Source organism: Eurosta solidaginis, chromosome 5, assembly GCF_040869045.1.
Source record: "Eurosta solidaginis isolate ZX-2024a chromosome 5, ASM4086904v1, whole genome shotgun sequence".
NCBI classification, from domain to species: Eukaryota; Metazoa; Arthropoda; class Insecta; order Diptera; family Tephritidae; genus Eurosta; species Eurosta solidaginis.
In genome coordinates this window covers 224,858,628-224,878,286 of record NC_090323.1, presented here as the reverse complement: position 1 = coordinate 224,878,286, position 19,659 = coordinate 224,858,628, and the positions used below count along the sequence as shown (strand labels likewise).

The 19,659-nt window shown below is 35.6% G+C and overlaps 1 protein-coding gene across 8 annotated transcripts in view; it reads left to right on the top strand.

Annotated features, from left to right (window-relative positions):
• Nucleotides 1-19,256, top strand: part of stj (straightjacket) — a 105,830-nt gene extending 86,574 nt beyond the window's left edge. For 2 of the 8 annotated variants that reach the window (XM_067788637.1, XM_067788636.1), the window contains 7 exons: nucleotides 129-176; nucleotides 2,364-2,474; nucleotides 8,478-8,596; nucleotides 8,669-8,808; nucleotides 9,117-9,341; nucleotides 12,325-12,807; nucleotides 18,414-19,256. In XM_067788637.1, coding sequence (XP_067644738.1) covers nucleotides 129-176; nucleotides 2,364-2,474; nucleotides 8,478-8,596; nucleotides 8,669-8,808; nucleotides 9,117-9,341; nucleotides 12,325-12,807; nucleotides 18,414-18,506 — 1,219 coding nt within the window. In that variant the 3' untranslated portion in view covers nucleotides 18,507-19,256. The remainder of the gene's footprint in view (nucleotides 1-128; nucleotides 177-2,363; nucleotides 2,475-8,477; nucleotides 8,597-8,668; nucleotides 8,809-9,116; nucleotides 9,342-12,324; nucleotides 12,808-18,413) is intronic. The other 6 variants (XM_067788640.1, XM_067788639.1, XM_067788643.1 and 3 more) reach the window with 4 other exon arrangements.
• The last annotated feature ends 403 nt before the right edge of the window (nucleotides 19,257-19,659 follow it).

Sequence of the window (19,659 nt, the reverse complement as noted above, 5' to 3'; positions counted from 1 at the left end):
CCCCTCTTTTTTATATGTTTCGTTTTCTGTTTTTCAAAAACTCCTTTTCCATCATGTCACAAAAATTTCCTTTTGAATTTTTTTGAAAAAATAACATAAACTTAACAAAATAAATACATTTGATTTAGCACAAGTGCTTCAAGCCCAATCGCCGTTCTAATGGGTTTGTTGCCAAGGTAAAAAAAATTATTGGAAAGAAAATGTTTATCTTACAAAATTACTTATAATTGTTTATGTTATGCATTTTTTTTATTTCATTAGCTGTTACATGATACAAGAAAACAAGGTAGTTCCACTTTAATGTATTTGAAATAAACTGTGTTAGTTGTCAGGAAGGCGAATTCAGTACCAGGGATGTTATCCCAACAGCTGATTGCTTCTTTTTGATTATTTTCCATACAACGCCTTGTACAACAATGTGTCAATAAATCGAAATCAATGAAACTTTTCTTTTGGCTTGACATTCTTCTGCACGGCGAATTGGTTGAATTCGCTTTGCCACCACCTGCTAGGAATTCGCCTTGGATTCGCATTGGTTGTTAGAGATACAATTTGTCAAATTCTTAAAAAGCATTGACACCTCAAAAGAGTTATGTTTTGGAAATTAAAAGATTTATGAGGTATTTCTATTCAACTATTAATATCCGAAGGGTAAATATTTACGATTATTATTTTGTTATCGTACCATTACCAATTTTTTATCAGCATGTTATCAGCAGCCGCTGTGCTGTGGTGGTAGCGTGTTCCGCCTACAACACCAAAGATCCTGAGTTTACGCCCGGGCAAAGAAACATCAAAATTTTAGAAACAAGTTTTTTCAATTAAACGAAAGTTCTTCTAAGCGGTGTCGCCCCTCGGCAGTGATTTAGCAAGCACTCCGAGTACATTTCTGCCATGAAAAGATTCGTAGTGTATACTCAACTTGCTTTGCAGATACCGTTCGGACTCGGCATAAAACATGTTGAAAGGAGCCCGACGCTCGGCACTAAATCTCCTCGGAGGCTATCGCGCCTTACATTTATTTTTTTATTTAAACATATTCAGAGCTGTTAAAAGGTGTGAACTGATTTAAGTACAACTACAATTTCGCATCCAAAGGTTAAATCTGTATAACACAATATTGCTTCTTGAATTATAACCTATTAGATGGGAAGCGGTTTGTCTGTCCCCCCAGAAGATTTGGGGCATTGCGACTAATTGCATTTTTTCAGAAAATAGTGTCGCCCTGTTGGTTCTGCTCGGCTATCACGTGAATTTGTGTGTGCCTTTCACAAAACATTTTCCACTGAATGAGAAAAGGGGTATCTTTACCCACAAATAGAGCCATTTTGCTTAGCGCTAGGTGACCTAGTTCAAAAGTTAGAGTTTAAGAGTGCGACATGAGGGTAAAATTTTGTCCAGGAAAGAAAACGGCGTAAGTATTCTTCTTTCACTGGGTATAACATATATTCCGCCTATTTGCTTATTAGGAGATTGATATACGCCTAGTACCTTTCAATCCCGTGTCGATATATTACGGGTTTTATTATGCGTCCTCAAACTTCACCTCACATAAGATTTTTGTCCTGCCTTTGGAAGTTTGGAAAAACTCCTTCTATATATTTGAAGTGGTTAATATTGTTCAGCCTTATCAATTTAACTCCATTATTTCGATAGGCCTTCTTCCCATAGAAATTCCTGCATATATTAGCGTGAGAGTCAGGAACTGCTTCGACGCTTCGTTCATCTTCCTGTGGACAATCGGAGTCGAAGCATTTTTCTTCTTTTGGAATCTCAGAGTAAAGCCAGAGTCACCACACGTTAGCTTAGCAAAAACTTAGTAGCTCAAGCACCTTTTGCAGCGACACGACCACCGTTAGGTCTGTTCACAGCGCAATTCACGCATGCAAGTGCCCAGGCTACTCAGCTAAACATATGGGCTAAACCCTAACATCAGTGACAAGCTGCCTGTTCTAGCAATGGCTTAAGATCCACTAGGGGAAATAACCTTGTATATGTATGCGGTGAGTCAAGTTCGGAGCAACTATTATATTGAACCGAGTACGAATTAGCAAGATCATATTTTCTGGCAGATACAGTTCTTGTAGGTTCTTGGACATGCGTGGCGTTCAATACCTTCCTGGGACAGCATGTTGAATGTCAAAGAATGGAACAAAAACTTGAAAGAAAGAGTGAAGGAGCATATGTATTATTAGGATATAGTAGCGCTGTTTTAATAGGGAACGTCAAAGCACAGTTTACATCAAATGGTGGCAATGGCGGAGACAGAGAATAAGAAGTGGAACTACCTCTATATTTTTTGTATCATGAGCCGATATAAAAGTTGTATACTGCAAATATATTAAAAATCTTTATTTTCACAGAAATGAATTCAGACAACGTTTCGGCATCACAGTAGCATTTTTGGCAACGCATAGTGGTCTAACAAGATGGCAGGAGTTTCATTCAAATATGGCTGAGGAAGCTAGCGCTGGGTAAGATCTACACATTAGAGCGTATCACATATGTATGGAAACTAAAAGGATTTTAATTAAATTTTTGGATACTTTCTGAAATTGAATTCGTTGGCATTCAAAATCGCTATCTATACGAGTACTCGTTGTAGACCAAAAGAATTGAAGCCAGTAACATCATCAAATCAAGTGTCTTGTTCTTGAATTAACAGACATTCAGTTAAATTGATCGAAATATGGTTAATTCAACCGAGTTGTTTATCGAGAAAAACAAATTTGTTTAATTATTTCAGCAGGAGAGAAACTGTTGGTCTCATATTCTGTAAAAATTACGGATTCTCATCTAACTAATTTTACTGTTACAAAAACTGTTGGCCATCTCAACAGCGAACAATTGTCAATATTATATAAATGCTTCAGTTAAGTTTAGAGAGACACTTACGCTCATACTACACAAATCTCTCTCATATCAATAGCTGCAGTTATTGCAATGTTGACAAAAATCTGTAAATTTAACAGATTTCATTGGTATTCCTAGGGTGGAATTAATAATTCTTAGTTAACAGAGCAATTCCCCCCCCCCCCCCCCCGGCGGGTTAGGGGGTCAGAATATACCCGCTCTAGGTATGCCTGTCGTAAGAGGCGACTAAAATACCAGATTCAGGGGGCTGTGTAGCGCAATCCTTCAGTTGGCAGCGCAATATATAGCTTCTCCAAACCCAATTTTCAACCTCACCTATCCGCGGCGAATCTTGTTTCACTAACAGACGGGGCTCTGGCGACCCCAAGCTTCTCATGGAAATTGGGGATGGGGAGGGAGGGATAGCCTGACGGTTTAATGTGGCCATATAAATCGTTCCCGAGATGGTCGGGCTAGCACTTTAATGGTGCTGTTACCGGAGCGTACCGGATCTGTATCCGGCAAAGGACCATCACATCGATGGCACTCCCCAAAGCCTTCGGGGAGTAACCTTATCGCTACAACAACAACAACAGAGAAATTGGTGCCAGTTAGCGTAGCGAAGAAGCTACTGGCGCGTCTTGTTGGATGGTCATTAACATACTTACGGATAACCGCCAGCTAAGTAAGTAAGTTAACACAGCAGAGATAGGCGGTCACCCTGCTGTGATGGCAGCGTGATACGTCGAAAATCTTGAGCTCAAGGCCTGAAAAAGCAAGATGAAAATCTTTGGAAAAAAGTTTTTTTCATTCGAAAAAAAATTTCAGAGCGAGGTACCCGTAATTATTGTACTTATGTTTTTAACAGCGCTGTGGATCACATTTAATGAGATTCAATTCAAAATTGACAAATTGTGCGAAGTTGATTCAACAGCTATTTGCGATGCATAAAAATTTATAAAAATATCGTAACTCTGTTGACAATTTGTAGCATTTTTTTCGGTTGAAAAAATTCAAGTTCGTTGCTTAAGTCTTTGGTTCTGGAGCTATCAGAGGCCAGCAGACGAAATCTTATATGATGTCCAAACGATCCATTATTGAGGCTGCAAATAGTTTAGTATGTATGTAATCTCCGAATAGCAGTGTGCCCATGGCATTATTCGCAATTAGGTTGGGCCTCAGAAAATCAATACAATTAATTCTTCTTGCAGGGCTTCAGAGCTCCATGGCACCGCGGCGGAGGTGTAAAGCTCGTTCTTAATCTTACCGCAGATATAGGTTCAAGCCGAGTGGAAGATGGGAGGGATGAAGAACGTCTGCCTGGCCTTCTAGTTAATAAAGTTTTTAGATATAAAATTGAGTTCATTTCTTAAGTCTTTCGTTCGTCAAAACAGAAATTTATCCATCTTTTTTTTTTTTAATCTACACCAGGCATGCTTAACCAACGAAACGATATCATTTCGTTACGATAATCAACGTTAATAAACGAAACGAAGTCATTTCGTTTCGTTTATTAACGTTAAGATCGTCAAATTAACGAAATGATTTCGTTTCGTTTTCTGCCATATCAAAACGAAATCAAATCGTTTATGTTGATTATTAATTTCAAACTATGCTGGCAAAGCTGATTGATGGCGGAGTCATTAAAGGTGAAAGCATTAGCCAAGCTGATTGCAACTTTTCTCATGAATTTTGACAGTACGAACATTTCTCAGAGTATTTTTGACATTACCACCAACGAATTACACAAACAAATTACATAGAGTTTGTGTGTGTATGTGCGCTCGTTGTTGCCACCTTACGGCTTCACCATGGCTATAGCATTGCCAGCACAATTCAAACATAAAGTATCACGTTTTTGTTAACGTTTTTAACGTTAACGAAAGCTTTTCGTTTCGGTTAAAAACGAGATACAATTTATTTTGATAATTTCTTTATCGATAATATTTCGAAGTGTTTCAACGGAAACGGTGGAAATTTTTTGATAAACGATTAGCTTAACGTTAAGGTGCATCTCTGATCTACACTTCAATGACATATACGCCACGCTCATGAACGAGAAACTCAAGGGTTTATTGGGAGTGCTATTTAAATTGATTTATCATTAACATATTTATCGTTCGGAGTTTTCAAATGATAAAAAATTAAAAATCCAAATCAAGAAAGATTAAACATGGGTTGCAAGTGAGAGTTTAATTTCTAAATATCCATACACGCTTTTCCGCCAGCGGATTGAGTGGATATTACAATGTTTTTATAGCATTACGAACTATGCTTCATTCCCTAAAAATTTTGATTACTTCAAACCTTTATGTACCTATATATGACCATATATAATGCAGTTCGGACGCGACAGGAAATATGAGTAATTTTTTAATGCTTGTGAAAATATGCAAAACTTGGCGCAGCTAAGAAGATTTTACATTACTTAAATGATAGACTAAAGGTAAAAGAAGACCCTATGCCCGTGGATTAAAGAAATCTGAAATATCCTTTGAAAACGCTGGATATAAGCTAAAGTGTGGTTGAAATTTGGCTAACTTATTCCCATTTGTCCATTTCTAGTCGACAAATATTTTTTTTTGTTTTAAGCAGATAAGATTCAAAAGAAAAATGCAAGGAAGTTTGTAGAGCTTTCTTTTATGGCTTCATATGAAATTGAATTGGAATACACCAATAAAACCTAAGCAAATATTTAAAACTCGTATCTTGTTGGAATTAGAACTGATTTTAGATTTTCCTAAATTAATCCTTTGTATATATAAGTAAATAAAAAAATTAAGAACACCATCATACAAATTGAAAAAGAGACACATACATCAATTAAAATTTTCCGAGAAATTTATTTTATTTTTGTAAATGCTAAAAAAGTTAAAAAAAATTGAAATAGAAGCAAATATAAAGATTTGGGTTGAACAGCGCAACTATATAAATAAATATGTAAAATATATTTTGTTAGAAAACAGTCAAATTCGCAAAACAGATGAAGCCTATCTTTGAAATAAAGTTCCACTGTCCAGGATTCACAATAAACTATTTTATTTCCACTACATACACATATTTGACCTCTAATTCCAAGTGATAGAAATACAGCCTGAAGATTTTTTGATTTTCGTTGTGTACCTTATTTGGGAATCACCCATATGCCTACTTCCTATCACGATTAAGGCTTCTATTTATAATGGCCGGATTCTGTATTTAACCTTAATTTTTTATAAATCAAAAATTTCCATCAATAAAATTCTTTGATATTTCAATACCTAACTGAGCTAATATCGTCAAATTTGGCTCGTGGATTGCCTAGTACAGCTTACAATGTCTGCATAAAAATGGGCGTGGCCTACCTACTAAATGAGTGATAATAAGAGTGCTAAAATGCCCAATCCTGGACTTCCCCAATATACTAGTCAAAAATTGTCCTCATAACCTTTAAGAGAAACGAACTGAGGCTAATTGAGGGAATGTGTGGAATAACGGTATAACTCAAAAATCAACCTTTTGAGAAAAGTGAAAAAAACTTGACAATACAGGTAAAAATAAATTTATAATAATCCTACTTGGTAAGATCTTAGACAGTATGATTCTTTGATAAGAAAATGTAATAAATTTTATATATACATAATTTTATTAGAAAATGGATGACTTCTTTTTTTGAGTTATACCGTTATTCCATAGATCGAATATCAAATATTTTTATTGAGATACTTTATTAAACAAAATAGTAGATACATTAATAACCCTTTTTAAATAAATTATATTCTATTATTTAGAAATGCTTATAACTATTTGTTATTTCTTTTTGTTATTTTTAGCAATTTTTTTTTACTACTTTTATCTGTTTTAACCTTTTTTCTATTTTTAACAATGGAGTTCTCTGTCTGCTTAGTCGTTTTTGAAACCACATCAATTCTTTTATTTTTCAGTTCTTTCTGGTCTACGACATTGAATATATTTTCACACCATTTCGATGCTTCACTACTGCAAAATTTTATTAGAGAGTTATACCGTTTTTCCATAAATGAAGCTAACATCTTTGTTTAAATATCACTATTGTTTTCTAAGATTAATATGTTATGTGTATGTAATCATGCTCATTTTATTTAGTTGATTTATGGAAAAACGGTGTAACTCCACTTATACTATTATTCTACACATCCCCTCAATTGGTCGATACGACTAGGACAGGTTTCCCTGGCTTTGGTATAAATACTACCTTAGCGTATATCAACCTATTTGGAGTGTAGCCAAACAGTAGAGATGCCTTATATAGGTAGGATAAGGCTGAGGCTATATGGTTTATTCCCCGCTGTAACAGACAGAGACTTCCTCAGGTTCTGGTGACTTGAATGGACTGAAAGTAATCAAGCTCATCACACCCGCTTGACAGTGATGAATTTTGCTGCTAGGCTTTTTCTCTGCCACTAACTAATGGTGGGCAAGCCGCTCATTATGTGATCTGTGTACAATAAAATATGCAGTACACTCAGAGAAAAAATCGTTCTAAAACGAACGAAACAAGTTCAAAATTAAGAACATTCCTTGACAAAAGTCCACTAAGTACGTTTTTTCTTAACTCGTGACCGATGGACTTGTTTTAAGAACAGTTTTTCCAAACATGAAAATTTCTGGGCTCATTTCAAGCACTACTTGTGCTTGATTTAAGATTTTTCGTTCTCACGCTTCGAGAACGATTTGGGGTCGATTTAACATTTTTCGATCTCAATTCAAGAACGGTTCGTGCTTGATCTTTGATATTTTTTTCAATAGGTACCCATTTAGTTTTTATTAATAATATTTTATTTTTTTGTCATAAATAAAAAATATTTATGACAAACAATTTTTTATTAACATTCAAAAATTTAAGGAAAAATGCATTTTTTCATAGATTTCTCTTATTGAGAAATTATTCTTATTTGAAGACGTAGTCTGCATATATGTATACTTAAAACATTTCATAACAAGTTTGAGAATTACCATATGTGAATTGAACTGAACGAAAAATAAGAGTTAAAAAAATAGAACATAAAAAAATTGTTTTAAAAAAAATCAGAGTTTGACGGTGATCGAGCTCGCACCACATGATCGTAACCGCAACATCATAGCCACTGGGCCATTACAACTTCTTATTAGCGTGTGCCAAATGTTGTAATTAACATTGTAGTGCATACGAATCGTATCGTTTTTTGTTTCTTGAACTTAATTAAAAAACATTGTACTTAATTTCAGAACATTCGTTCTCATTAATAGAACATTTGTTCATAATTTAAGGCCAGCCATTCTCTTTTCAGGAAAATGGTGTCAGTTCAAGAACAAGGTTGTTGTTTTAAGAACAGGTCGTTCGTTTTTCAAGAACGAAAGAGTAAGAACATGAAGAGCTTGAATTGAGTCCGGTGGTGCTGGATTTTAGAACGGCGTTTTTCTCTGAGTGTACCTACTTAAAAAATATTTGTTTGCAGTGTATTTTGTTTTTGCAACTGTATAAAATATATAACCATATAAGGTGATAAACAGGGTTAGGTTAGATTACTTTTGTTAAAGACCTAGGCAACGATTTTTAGTTTTTTTTTTAGGAAGAGAATTATTCAACTAACTTAGGACGTCATGTTTACTTTTAATCTATTTAGCGAAACTTTTAGCGAGCAAAATAGACGAGCCATAGATGAAATGTGGTATAAACGTGCTGTAGATCAACATTTCGTCCATGAAGACAGTTTTGTGTATTCGGTGCCATTCGATGCTGGAGGTAATTTACTTCTTTTATATTACTGATTTTCATAGTTCGGATGTGTGTCAACTATTTCATATTTATTTTAAGATTATGCGGAAGAAATCACAGTGACCGCCAGCAATGCCATTTTTCACACCGAAGGTGGCAAATCCGCACCAGCAGCCGTTGTAGGATTTCAATTCCATTATTCTGCATTGCAGCAATTATTTCGCAATATTACTGGAAATGTAAGCTGATAACAAGCGCAATAGTTGAGAGGAACATGAAACTAATTTAGCAAATGGTTGAAGAGTATCTCGTCTTTTTGGGCAAGACACTGTCTCTTGAAGTTTTTCTAAAAAAAGAGTTCATACAATAACAGAACATTGTAGAGTTGAGATCGATAAAGGACCAGCTAAAACATAGCCTCCTTACATTTCCAGATTTTGAAAAAAAAAAAAATAGCAAATACGGCTTTCTTCAACCATTTTTTGAGATAGGACGATTTGACTTAGTTTCTTTTTTCTTTTCTAAAAAAAGATTTTGTATTTTCAAGGGATGCGCTAAGCAGGATCGGGAGTGTTACGTTATTGACAATAACGGCTTTATTGTTATCTCTCCAAGCCGCAAAGAGACAGGCAAATTTTTTGGTGAAATCCATGGAGGTGTTATGTTACGTCTGGTTGAGGAGAAAGTGTTTAAACGTGTTATTGTATATGATTATCAAGCTGTTTGTTTCGAATCCGATGGTGATTACAATTCATCGAACAGCTTATTATCGGTAAGTTTACAATAAAAAAATTGTATAGTGAGATTATGCATATATAAGAGCTTCAGCTCTTGGGAACTTAATTATCAGAAAAAAGAGGAGAGCAAAAATTAACTAATGAAACAGAAAGGTTAGGAGAATAAGAGAGTGTGACACACTGGTAAGAGGGAAATACATATATGCAGGGAGAAAGACGGATGTAGAGAAAGAGACAAATATGGAGAGACCAAGAGAAACCCCAGCGGGTTAGGGGGTCAGAATATACCCGCGGCAGGTATGCCTGTCGTAAGAGGCGACTAAAATACCACATTCAAGGGGCTGTGTAGGGCAACCCTCAATATATAGCTTCTCCAAACCCAATTGTCAACCTCACCTATCCGCGGCGAATCCTGTTTCAATAACAGACGAGGCTTTGGCGACCCCAAGCTCCTCATGGAACTTGGGGGTGGGGAGGGAGGGATGGCTTGAAGGTTGAATGTGGCCATATAAATCATTCTCGAGATGGTCGGGTTAGCACCTTAATGGTGCGGAGCGTACCGGATCTGTGTCCGGAAAATGACCATCACAGCGATAAAACTCCCCAGCCTTCGGGGAGTAACCTTATCGCTACAACAACAACAACAACAACAACAACAGACCAAGAGAAAAATTTTGGAAAGAGATATGTAGAGTCAGACGGTGTTGATTAAGAGGTAAACGAAATTATGTTCGAAGATGGGGAGATGATATGCAGAGATAGAGAGAGAAAAAGTGGTAGATATGTAACTAAATCGAGAGGAGGGAGAGCGAGGCGATAAAAACAGCGATAGGAAGGCAAAAGAAGACGAATCCTGCCAGTACACCATTCAGATTTAATAGCACTCGCCATCGCCAACGCGTAGATCTTTCGAAGAACCTTTCTCTCTAACAAATGATATAACCTAGTAACAACAAAAAAAGGCGGGAGTACCAAGTAATCGTGAAACTCGATGTGTAACACCTGTGTGTTAACATCTTTACATCAGAAACAAATAGTTTCGGGATTTTTGAGAAGAGATACCGAAAAGTTATTGTTTTTTCAAATCGATACATATTTGATAACAAAATCGATAACACGCCGATAAGAAAATTGGTTACACTCCGACAACGAATCTATAAGTTTACGAAAACAAATTGGTATTCTTTTAATAACACATCGATGGTTTTTCGTTAAGTAATCGATAACATAGTTATTAAAAATCGATAGCTTTCCGATAAAACTCTGTTAAAAATTTGGTAACAAATCGGTGGCATATTAAGTTCAAAACTTTTCGATACCAACTGATAACTCGTCAACTAAAACTCGATTAAATTTAATTTAATTAGTTTTAATTTCACTTTGTTTTACTTTATTCTATTAGTTTATAAATAATTTGGATTTGTTTCTTCTTTTATTTTGTTTTATTTTATTTTATTTTTGTTTTATTTCATCTCATTTTATTTTGTTCTATTTTATTTTACTTTACTTTTTCTGCTGTATTTGATTTAATAAAATGTTTTGTTTTTTTATTTAATTTTAATTTATTTTGTTAGATTTTATTATACTTTAGTATTTTTTTGTTTTACCAAATTTTTTTATTTAAATTATTTTACTTTTTGCTTTGTTTAAGAAGAATCAAACAACTTAAACCTGAATCTCAAACTACGTGCTTTGTTTTTGTAAAAACTTTTTCACGCATTTGCTTATGTTTGCTATTACATCCCTGACCTTTAATTTCCAACAAAACAGAAGTGTATACATCTCTTCGCGCCCTTGCATGCATAAAAATTATGTATATACTTTAATTTAATTTAATTTAAAAAAATTGCAAAAAAGACGTTGTTGAAAGAATTTCGGAAAAATAAAAAATAACTTGCAAATATAGCCGAAATTGTTTTTTTTTTTTTGTTTTTCTTCTTGTCAAGTTATTTGAAGTCCCATTTTTAAAATTAATAAAAAAAATTTACGTAAGGCGCGATATCCTCCGAAGAGATCTAAGGCCGAGCTTCTCTTCCAATTTGCGTCTTGCTTTTCTTGATTTTCGCTACAAATTGGCCGGACGGGACCTATATGTTTTATGCCGACTCCGAACGGCATCTGCAAGGCATATGCGTTTTCACTGAGCGCTTTTCATGGCAGAAATACACCCGGAGCGCTTGCCAAACACTGCCGAGGGGCGACCCCGCTTAGAAAAATTGTCTTCTAATTGAAAAACCTTATTTCTAAAATTTTGATGTTGCTTTGCCCGGGGTGTGAACCCAGGGCATACGGTGTGGTAGGCGGAGCACGCTACCATCACACCACGGTGGCCGCCAAATTAAAATTGATATGTCTTTATTTTTTCCTTATGAACCTCTAAATCTCCTAATTTGGTGAAAAGAAAATCATATTTTAAGGGACTACAACTGGTTTAGCTGAAAAAGCTGTGAGAAAGCGACTTAGAATGAATTATAGAGGTTCTAAAGACAAAAATTACGACACATCGAATTCAAAAATCAGATATAAAATAACCAAGTTGCAACAAAAAACAATTTATCTATTTACACGGACTGTATTTAATGTCTGTAAGCTTCCATCGCAGACTTTATTGCTTTCTTAAGAGACTTTTACTGTTTTCACACAGACCCTTAATGATCTCATATCACCTTCTAATGAAATCGTAAATATTTTGCTTTCACACAGAAGTAGTTGCTCGATTAGTATGAAGGATGAAATGTCAAGCGACTAAAATGGCAATGCTATATGACAGATAATGACATTTACTTTGACAAATCACATTTTTAAGCACTGAACACACCAAAAACTAAGATTAGTCACTAATGAAATAATTATAGATTCGAATTTTGTAGGGAAGATTGAGCTCAATAAGCGCCTTAATGTAGGAAACTGCCTTTATTATTCAATAAGCCGTGTGTGTGAAAATAGTATTTGATTGATTTGCACTAACTAAAATGAAGAGCGCACTAATTGTGTTTATTTTTTACCTCTCCCTTACAGCCTCTCTTTCACTTGCTACGTGCACTCAAATGGTTGATCCATACGGTGTTGTGGTATATTGTGCAATTTACGAATGCCGCCGTAGCCGAATTCATCGAAATTTTCGACGATGATATGAACGACTATCCGGCCAATACCAAGAGTACCGATTGGGTACGTTTGGTAACGTTGCATCGTACACGCCTAAAGTCGTGCGATATGCAACGTGAATTATATTTAATGTATAATGAAAAGGATAATGTTGTTTACAATATGACAGCTCATGCATGTGAACGGCCATTTGTTGTGCTACCAATACCGAATAGTAATATGATTTTAGTTGTGATCGATCACCGATGTCCACGTGATACATCAATACAATTAAGCGTTAATCCAATGGATATAATTTATCCGTTAGACAAGAATCAAACATTTGCTTGTTATAAAAATGATCGAGAATTTTCGAGAGTACGTCCAGTTAGCTGCATAAACAAGCATATAAATGTAAGTATAAAAAGTGTTTCTTTTTTGTATAAAGTAGTAAGAAGTTTAAGTTCAGAATTTCCAATGTAAATTCAGAAATTTACAAATTGAGTTCAGAACTTTACAATTCAAGTTCAGAATTTCCAATTCAAGTTCAGAAAATTACAATTCAAGTTCTGAAATTCCAATTTAAATTCAGAAATTTACAATTCATATTGAGAAAGTTACAATTCAAGTTCAGAAATTCCAATTTAAGTTCAGAAAATTACAATTCAAGTTCAGAAAGTCTATCAGGAATTTTTTCTTTCATGCAATCGAAATAAAGGTATGTAAGATGGTAAATGTTAGCGCTAATAATATTATGCAAAGATATTATGGCCTACTATCTGTCAAAGAAGCATTGGACTTCTTAACTCATTTAAATCAATTTTGCTCACATGAAGGAGATAGCGAAAAAAACCGTTTCCTCTCTTTCCTCCTCTCATAAGAAGTCAGTTACAAGGACATCCAGCTATATTCTAAAGGTCACATGCATTGATCTGGGTTGAGTATGACAGCAGTAATGACGAAATCAACGGAACGTCCACAATCCCACAAGTAACGTATAAGTACTGTGTGCACAGATCAAGTCTTCCTCCACCTGCCTCTCGCAACTCTGTAGAAGTATCCCCCTTCCAGTGTACAGTGAAGTACTTTCATGGCCGGAGCGTCCTCTTACACTTGTTGCAAAGAGTTATCCTCCGTTTGATTTCTTAGCTCGGGATGTCTTCTTCGATTAGACATGGCAGAAAGCACTTTCCTCGTTGCCTTTGCAGACGACGTGGCAGCTGTGAACACAGCAGCAAGCTGCGAGCTGGCACAGCTAAAATTAAACCAGGTCATGCGTAATGTAAATAGATGGATGGCTGAGCATGTTTTCCAGTTAGCAACAGCAAAAACGGAGATCGTCATCCTCACAAAGAGACGTATTCCCACTACCAGGAAAATGATGGTTGAGGACCAGCCAATAGAAACACTCGCTTCAACGAAATATCTAGAAGTGATGCCTGCGGAAGAGCTGCGCGCACAATAGCGCATTTGAGCAGATTAATGGAAAACACAGGTGGCCCAAAGCCATGCACAAGGAAGTTGCTTGCCTCGGATTCTATACTTTTATATGGTGCAGAAATCTGGGCGAACACAATGAAATACCGGAAGAATCGAGTCGCCCTAACGTCGGTCCAACGCAGAGGGGCGCTGCGAATATCTTCGGCTTACCGCACGGTATCGGCTGAAGATGCCCTGGTCCTTGCGGATCCATACCGATATATCTTCTCGCTGAGGATCGTAAGCAAGTAGAGCTGCTGTTGACATGCAGGCGCGAGAAGAATCGATCCGACGCTGGCAAGATCAGTGGAGCAACAGCATCGTAGGAAATTGGACTAGGGAACTAATCCCTGAACTGAATCCATGGTTGAAGCGACCACACTGAGAGGTAGACTTTTACCTGGCCCAGTTTCTAACGGGACACGGTTACTTCCGCAAATACCTACACAGAATGGGTAAGGTTGCAAACCCGAGCTGCCTGTACTGTGGGAAAATAGACGATGTACGCCACACCTTCTTCGAATGCAGACACTTCTCCGATCAGCGAAGGAGGGTAAAAGAGGTATTTGGCGACCTATCCCCGGGCAGTGTCATCAATAACATGACCTGTCGAAGAGACAGATAGGATACGGTTAGCACATATGTGAGGCATATACTTATCAGTAAACGAGAAGACGGATGCCTAGCCCATTAGCGTGAGAGTAGCCATAGAGCACACGTAGCGCGCACCCGTACCCGAAGTAATGCTAAACGCGGTCCCAGGTATGGGGATTTGTGCGGGCCGTGGGAGGTTAGGTTTTAGTGGGTAGGCCTTCATGGAAGAAGGGAGTCCTACACTCGGAGAGTCTCGCAATGAGGCTTACATATCGCGGTCAGTGCATAAATCATTTCCTCCTTCCACGAAACAAAAAAAAAAAAAGCTCGGAATGTACACGCCTTGGAGAAAACTTAGGGTACAGTATATCCAGGCCACCACTGTTAACGAAGCATCAACACTTTCGCAAATAACATATATCTAAGTATTACATTACGTAGTATGAATTGGAATAACTTTTGAAAAATAACACCCTACCCACTCAGCATTTAGATTATTAAATTTTGAAATTCCCTACATATAAATACAATTTGATTACTCTTTCTGACTAAATAATGAGTTATCATACAATTGAACAAAAGAAATAATCAAATATGAATACTTTTGATGATCAAAAACTGAAAAGCATTTTTCGATCAATTTTTGGAATTATTTTTGAAGTCATTTGATGATTAAATCCCAGCCTCTGCCAGGCTGTCGAAAACCCGTGCACCTAGAAATTTCAGTCGTCTTGTTTATAGTCCTGGACATCGGTGATGTTAAGCCTACAAGAGAGGTACTCACTTTAAGTTTATAGTACCTGGGCGACCGAGCTTTTCTCGGCAACGTTTCGTTGTGCTGGCAACGTTTCTCGAGTATCTTCATGCGCCGAATTATTAATTTCAAACATTTTTTTAGCTATACACTATGAAAGTCTCACAATTTTATTACATTCCAAAAACTTGTAAATTTCACGAATGACAACTATCAGTTAGTTTAATTAAATGTCAACTTACTTCCCTAAGCGCCATCTGTTGGTAAGTAGTTAAATGGTTAGATGTCGTTTTCAAATTGAATATATGCCGCTAGTGTTCAACGGTAGTAAATTACCATGGTGAGATATCTTTTTGCTATGGTGAGAAATCTTGCTAACAGTAATCTGTGGGAAATTGCAATTATTCATTTCATATTTGCCAAAAATATGCATTTAAATATATTTTGCTAGAATTTGCCACGGTGCCTTGATATTGCATTTCAATTTTATTAGCGTGTGTGAAATTAAGAAAATGAAGTCGAATCATGTGTAAGATTTTTTTACGAAGATTTTTAACTTTAATGTTCTCCTTTAAATATTTAATAGAATATGAGTAAGTAAAGTACTATTTCGTCTAACTACCCCAACCCTAAATGGCAACCCTTCTCAAAAATGTCCCTATTGCAATGCGGAGTGAAATACCTTTCGTTTGATACCCATATCGGCATAGCTCATGCAATTTTTTTAATTTCGAATAGGTGGTAGCCCTAAATGGCAACCCTAACCAAAGATGTCCCTATTGTATTGCGGAGTGAAATACCTTTCGTTTGATACCCATATCGGCATATCTCATGCAATTTTTTTTAATTTCGAATAGGTGGCAACCCTAAATGGCACCCCTACTCAAAAATTCACCTATTGTAATGCAGAGTGAAATACCTTTCGTTTGATACCCATATCGGCATATCTCATGCAATTTTTTTTAATTTCGAATAGGTGGCAACCCTACTCAAAAATGTCCCTATTGTAATCCGGAATGAAATACCTTTCGTTTGATACCCATATCGACATATCTTATGCAATTTTTTTTTATTTCGAATAGGTGGCAACCTTGTGAAACATTCTGAGTGGCAACACCTAGGTAGAAAGACTTAGAAGGTGATACATTATCTCTGTGCCAAATTTCATTTAAATCGGTTGAGTCGTTCCCGAGATCGTTCTGCTATACAAATATACAAGAATTGCTCGTTTAAAGTAATCTATATATTTGTGAAAGTATGTCTGTATGTATGTTTGGACATGCAGCCTAAACCGTAGAATGGAATCGAACGAAATTTTGCCATGGCATACCCTGAGTGCGTCAATCTATGGTAGGCTATATAAAAAAAGTTTTCGACAAGGGGGCGTGGCACCTCCCACACAACTGGAATTTTTCGCAGTCAATCAGCCCTATTCTGCATTTCGACTTGGATTGGAATTTTTTCGATTTGGCAATTTTGGTATTCTGTGTTCCAATCTCTTTCGATCCAACTTCGAATCGCTCGATTTTTTGTATTCTGCATTTCGATCGTAGTTCCGTTTTTCTAAGTTGCAAATTAGTTGGCGGAAAAATATTTTCTTTTTATTTTTTTATTAATTTATAACAGAATTTTAACAAAAATGTAAGTAAAACTTGTTAAGAAACGTAGAAGGCTTGATGATGATTGTTTTTTATATGTTTCCAGGTCAAAAACAACATGTCGATGTCGAAGTCATTGGACGTATTTGCCCCGCAAAAGTATCTAACACATACTTGAAAGCATCCTTGTTAAGTCGAAAGTTTTTTTTGAACCTAAATAAGAAAATAAGTCATTAAACTTTACCACTTATAAGTTCAATTTCTTACAATTCGTCACTCATCTCAAATGGATTACACAAATTTCGCAATATTTGCCTTTCCATTCTCGCCTGGCCATTTTCGTAAGCGTTGCTTTCCAACTCCATAAATAATGCCGCGGCTATTGTTTCCATTATAATAGACAGCTACAATTTGTGTCTGTTCGTTGGGTCCAGTTATATGCCAAAGCAAGCTGCCGGAGTAGAGGAAGGTGAAACGAAAACGTAAACAATCCTTGCGGAAAGAATAAATAAATCTTCATAAAGTATTTTAGGCCAGTGCAATGAAATTAGCATCCTTAAAATTCAGAAAATGTCAATATATTCGTGCAGGAATCCGTTTTAACAAAACTTGGTGGCCACGGCAGGGAATTGGCCAAAAGAACGACAAAAACACACTTACAGTTATGAAAGCACTTCACTCAAAAAAATATAACACTGCGGCAATATATTGTATTGCTTTTTTTTGTACAAAATGGCGTGGATAATAAAATATAAACGTTTTTCAGTGTTTTTTACAAATTTTCTTTAATTTATTTTGTTCCAATGTTCACACATTCCGTACCAACAGCTGATTTCGAAAAATCATTTTCTCTTCCTCTTCTCTTTACGATTCCGTCGTAATGCAGGATACCAAACTTCGATTGAAGCGGAGCGTAGAACGGGAACGTAATCGAAATGCAGAAGAGGGGTGAATATATCTGAAAGTATTAAGGCTAGACGACTGAAATTAGGTGAGTGGTTATATGAGACCAATCCCTACCCCCTCCAGAAAAACTGGGTATAACGAAAAAGGGGGCGTGGCACCTCCCATACAACTGGAATTTTTCGTTGTCAATATATCTGAAAGTATTAAAGCTAGACGACTGAAATTAGGTGAGGAGGTATATAAGACTAATCCCTACCACCTCGGGAAAAATTAGGGATAGCGAAAAAAGGACGTGGCATCTCCCGTACAATTGGGGGTTGGGATTAGTCTAATATATTCGTCTATATAGTACTGCTTTTATTTATACCCGAACGACGTCGGGTACTCTGCTAGTAAGATATAAAATTGTACTTAAAAGGTACCTCCCCAATAGTCAATTTTTTTAAACTTGTTCAAAGATGATAATAATACAAATAAATATAACAAAATATTAACAATATTTTTTGGGCGTAAATGGGTAAATGGGCCTCTAAGCAATGTTCAAAGATTGAAGTTTTTACTTCACAGGGAAGTAATTGGAAAGTCGACCGCAAAGTTTCCAAACTTGACATACGCATTCACAAACGCGCATGTCTAAAGCTCCACATCCGTAACATCCCAGTACTAATTTTATTAATTTTCTTTGACAGGAAAGTTCAATCGAGTCATGTGGCAACGCTGGCAGTATCTTCGTCAACATATTTCTGCTGCTATTTGGTCTTTCACTTAGTCGATTTCTGTAGCAAATAACTAATTTAAATTAAAACCAAAGAAACAAACGAAATAAATTCTTGTAAATTCAGTCATCTCCTTAATTTTATTTTAAGTAAATACTAGACCTAATTAATTAACTTTTATACGCATTTGTAAGTAATTCGCAGTAGCTAATTAAAAACATATATATAAAATAAATACCCATGTATATATATTTTAATATTGTGCTTTATAAATAGAATTTGCGCTTTCATAAACAGAATTTTGCTGCTAAAAGTGATTTTTTGATAGAGCGAATTTCACTAAAGCTTTGTTAATTAATTCAAGTAATTAAAAGGATCAATTAAGCTGATTTTCACAAACTTAAATTAAAAAAAAAATAGGAACAAATTAGCTTATCAATTTGTAAAGACATGTTTGTAAAATATTAATATGTATTTAAAATTTTTTTAATTGTATTATATAAAAAAAAGGTGCGTGTTATAGAATTTTAAAAATGTTGCTACTCACGTTAGCGATTTGCAAGAAAATATGTATGTATGTATGCGTTAAATACTTATGTATAACTTTTACTCTAAGGTACCACTTAGTTAATTTATAAATTATTGAGCATAAAAAACTAAGTTTTTGTAGAATTTTGGCAAAACTCGTTTTAAGTAAATTTTTTAGTATAAATAACTAGCAAAATAAAAAATAGAAAATATAATAAATAATTACTAGATAATTATACTGTATAAATCCTCTAAAAACACATAGCAAATATAAAAAAAATTAATAAATAACAAATCGAACTACGTGTATTTCAATGTTTTACTGAGGAATTTAGTGTTTTGTGCGCTAAGTATTTGAGATTTTTGGTGACTAGATATATAGCACAGGACCCTAAACTCCATTTGTATGTGTGTTTTTCATTTTCGAGCCCGAAACAGCAAAAATAAGTAAGGACGGGACAGTGCCGAAGACTTCATACCTTTCATGAATGGGGCTGAACAATAATCGTATCCCATTCGTAATATCGAAATAATGGGCTGTATAAGATATTGTAACGAATTTAGAGAAACTCCGCTTATTTTACACCTTCTACTAAAGTTCGTATCGCTAAATTGTTGAATAAATAACTACAATATTCAATAATGCAAAATGGTCTCTATTAGACTACTTTGAAAGTACTTCACAATAACA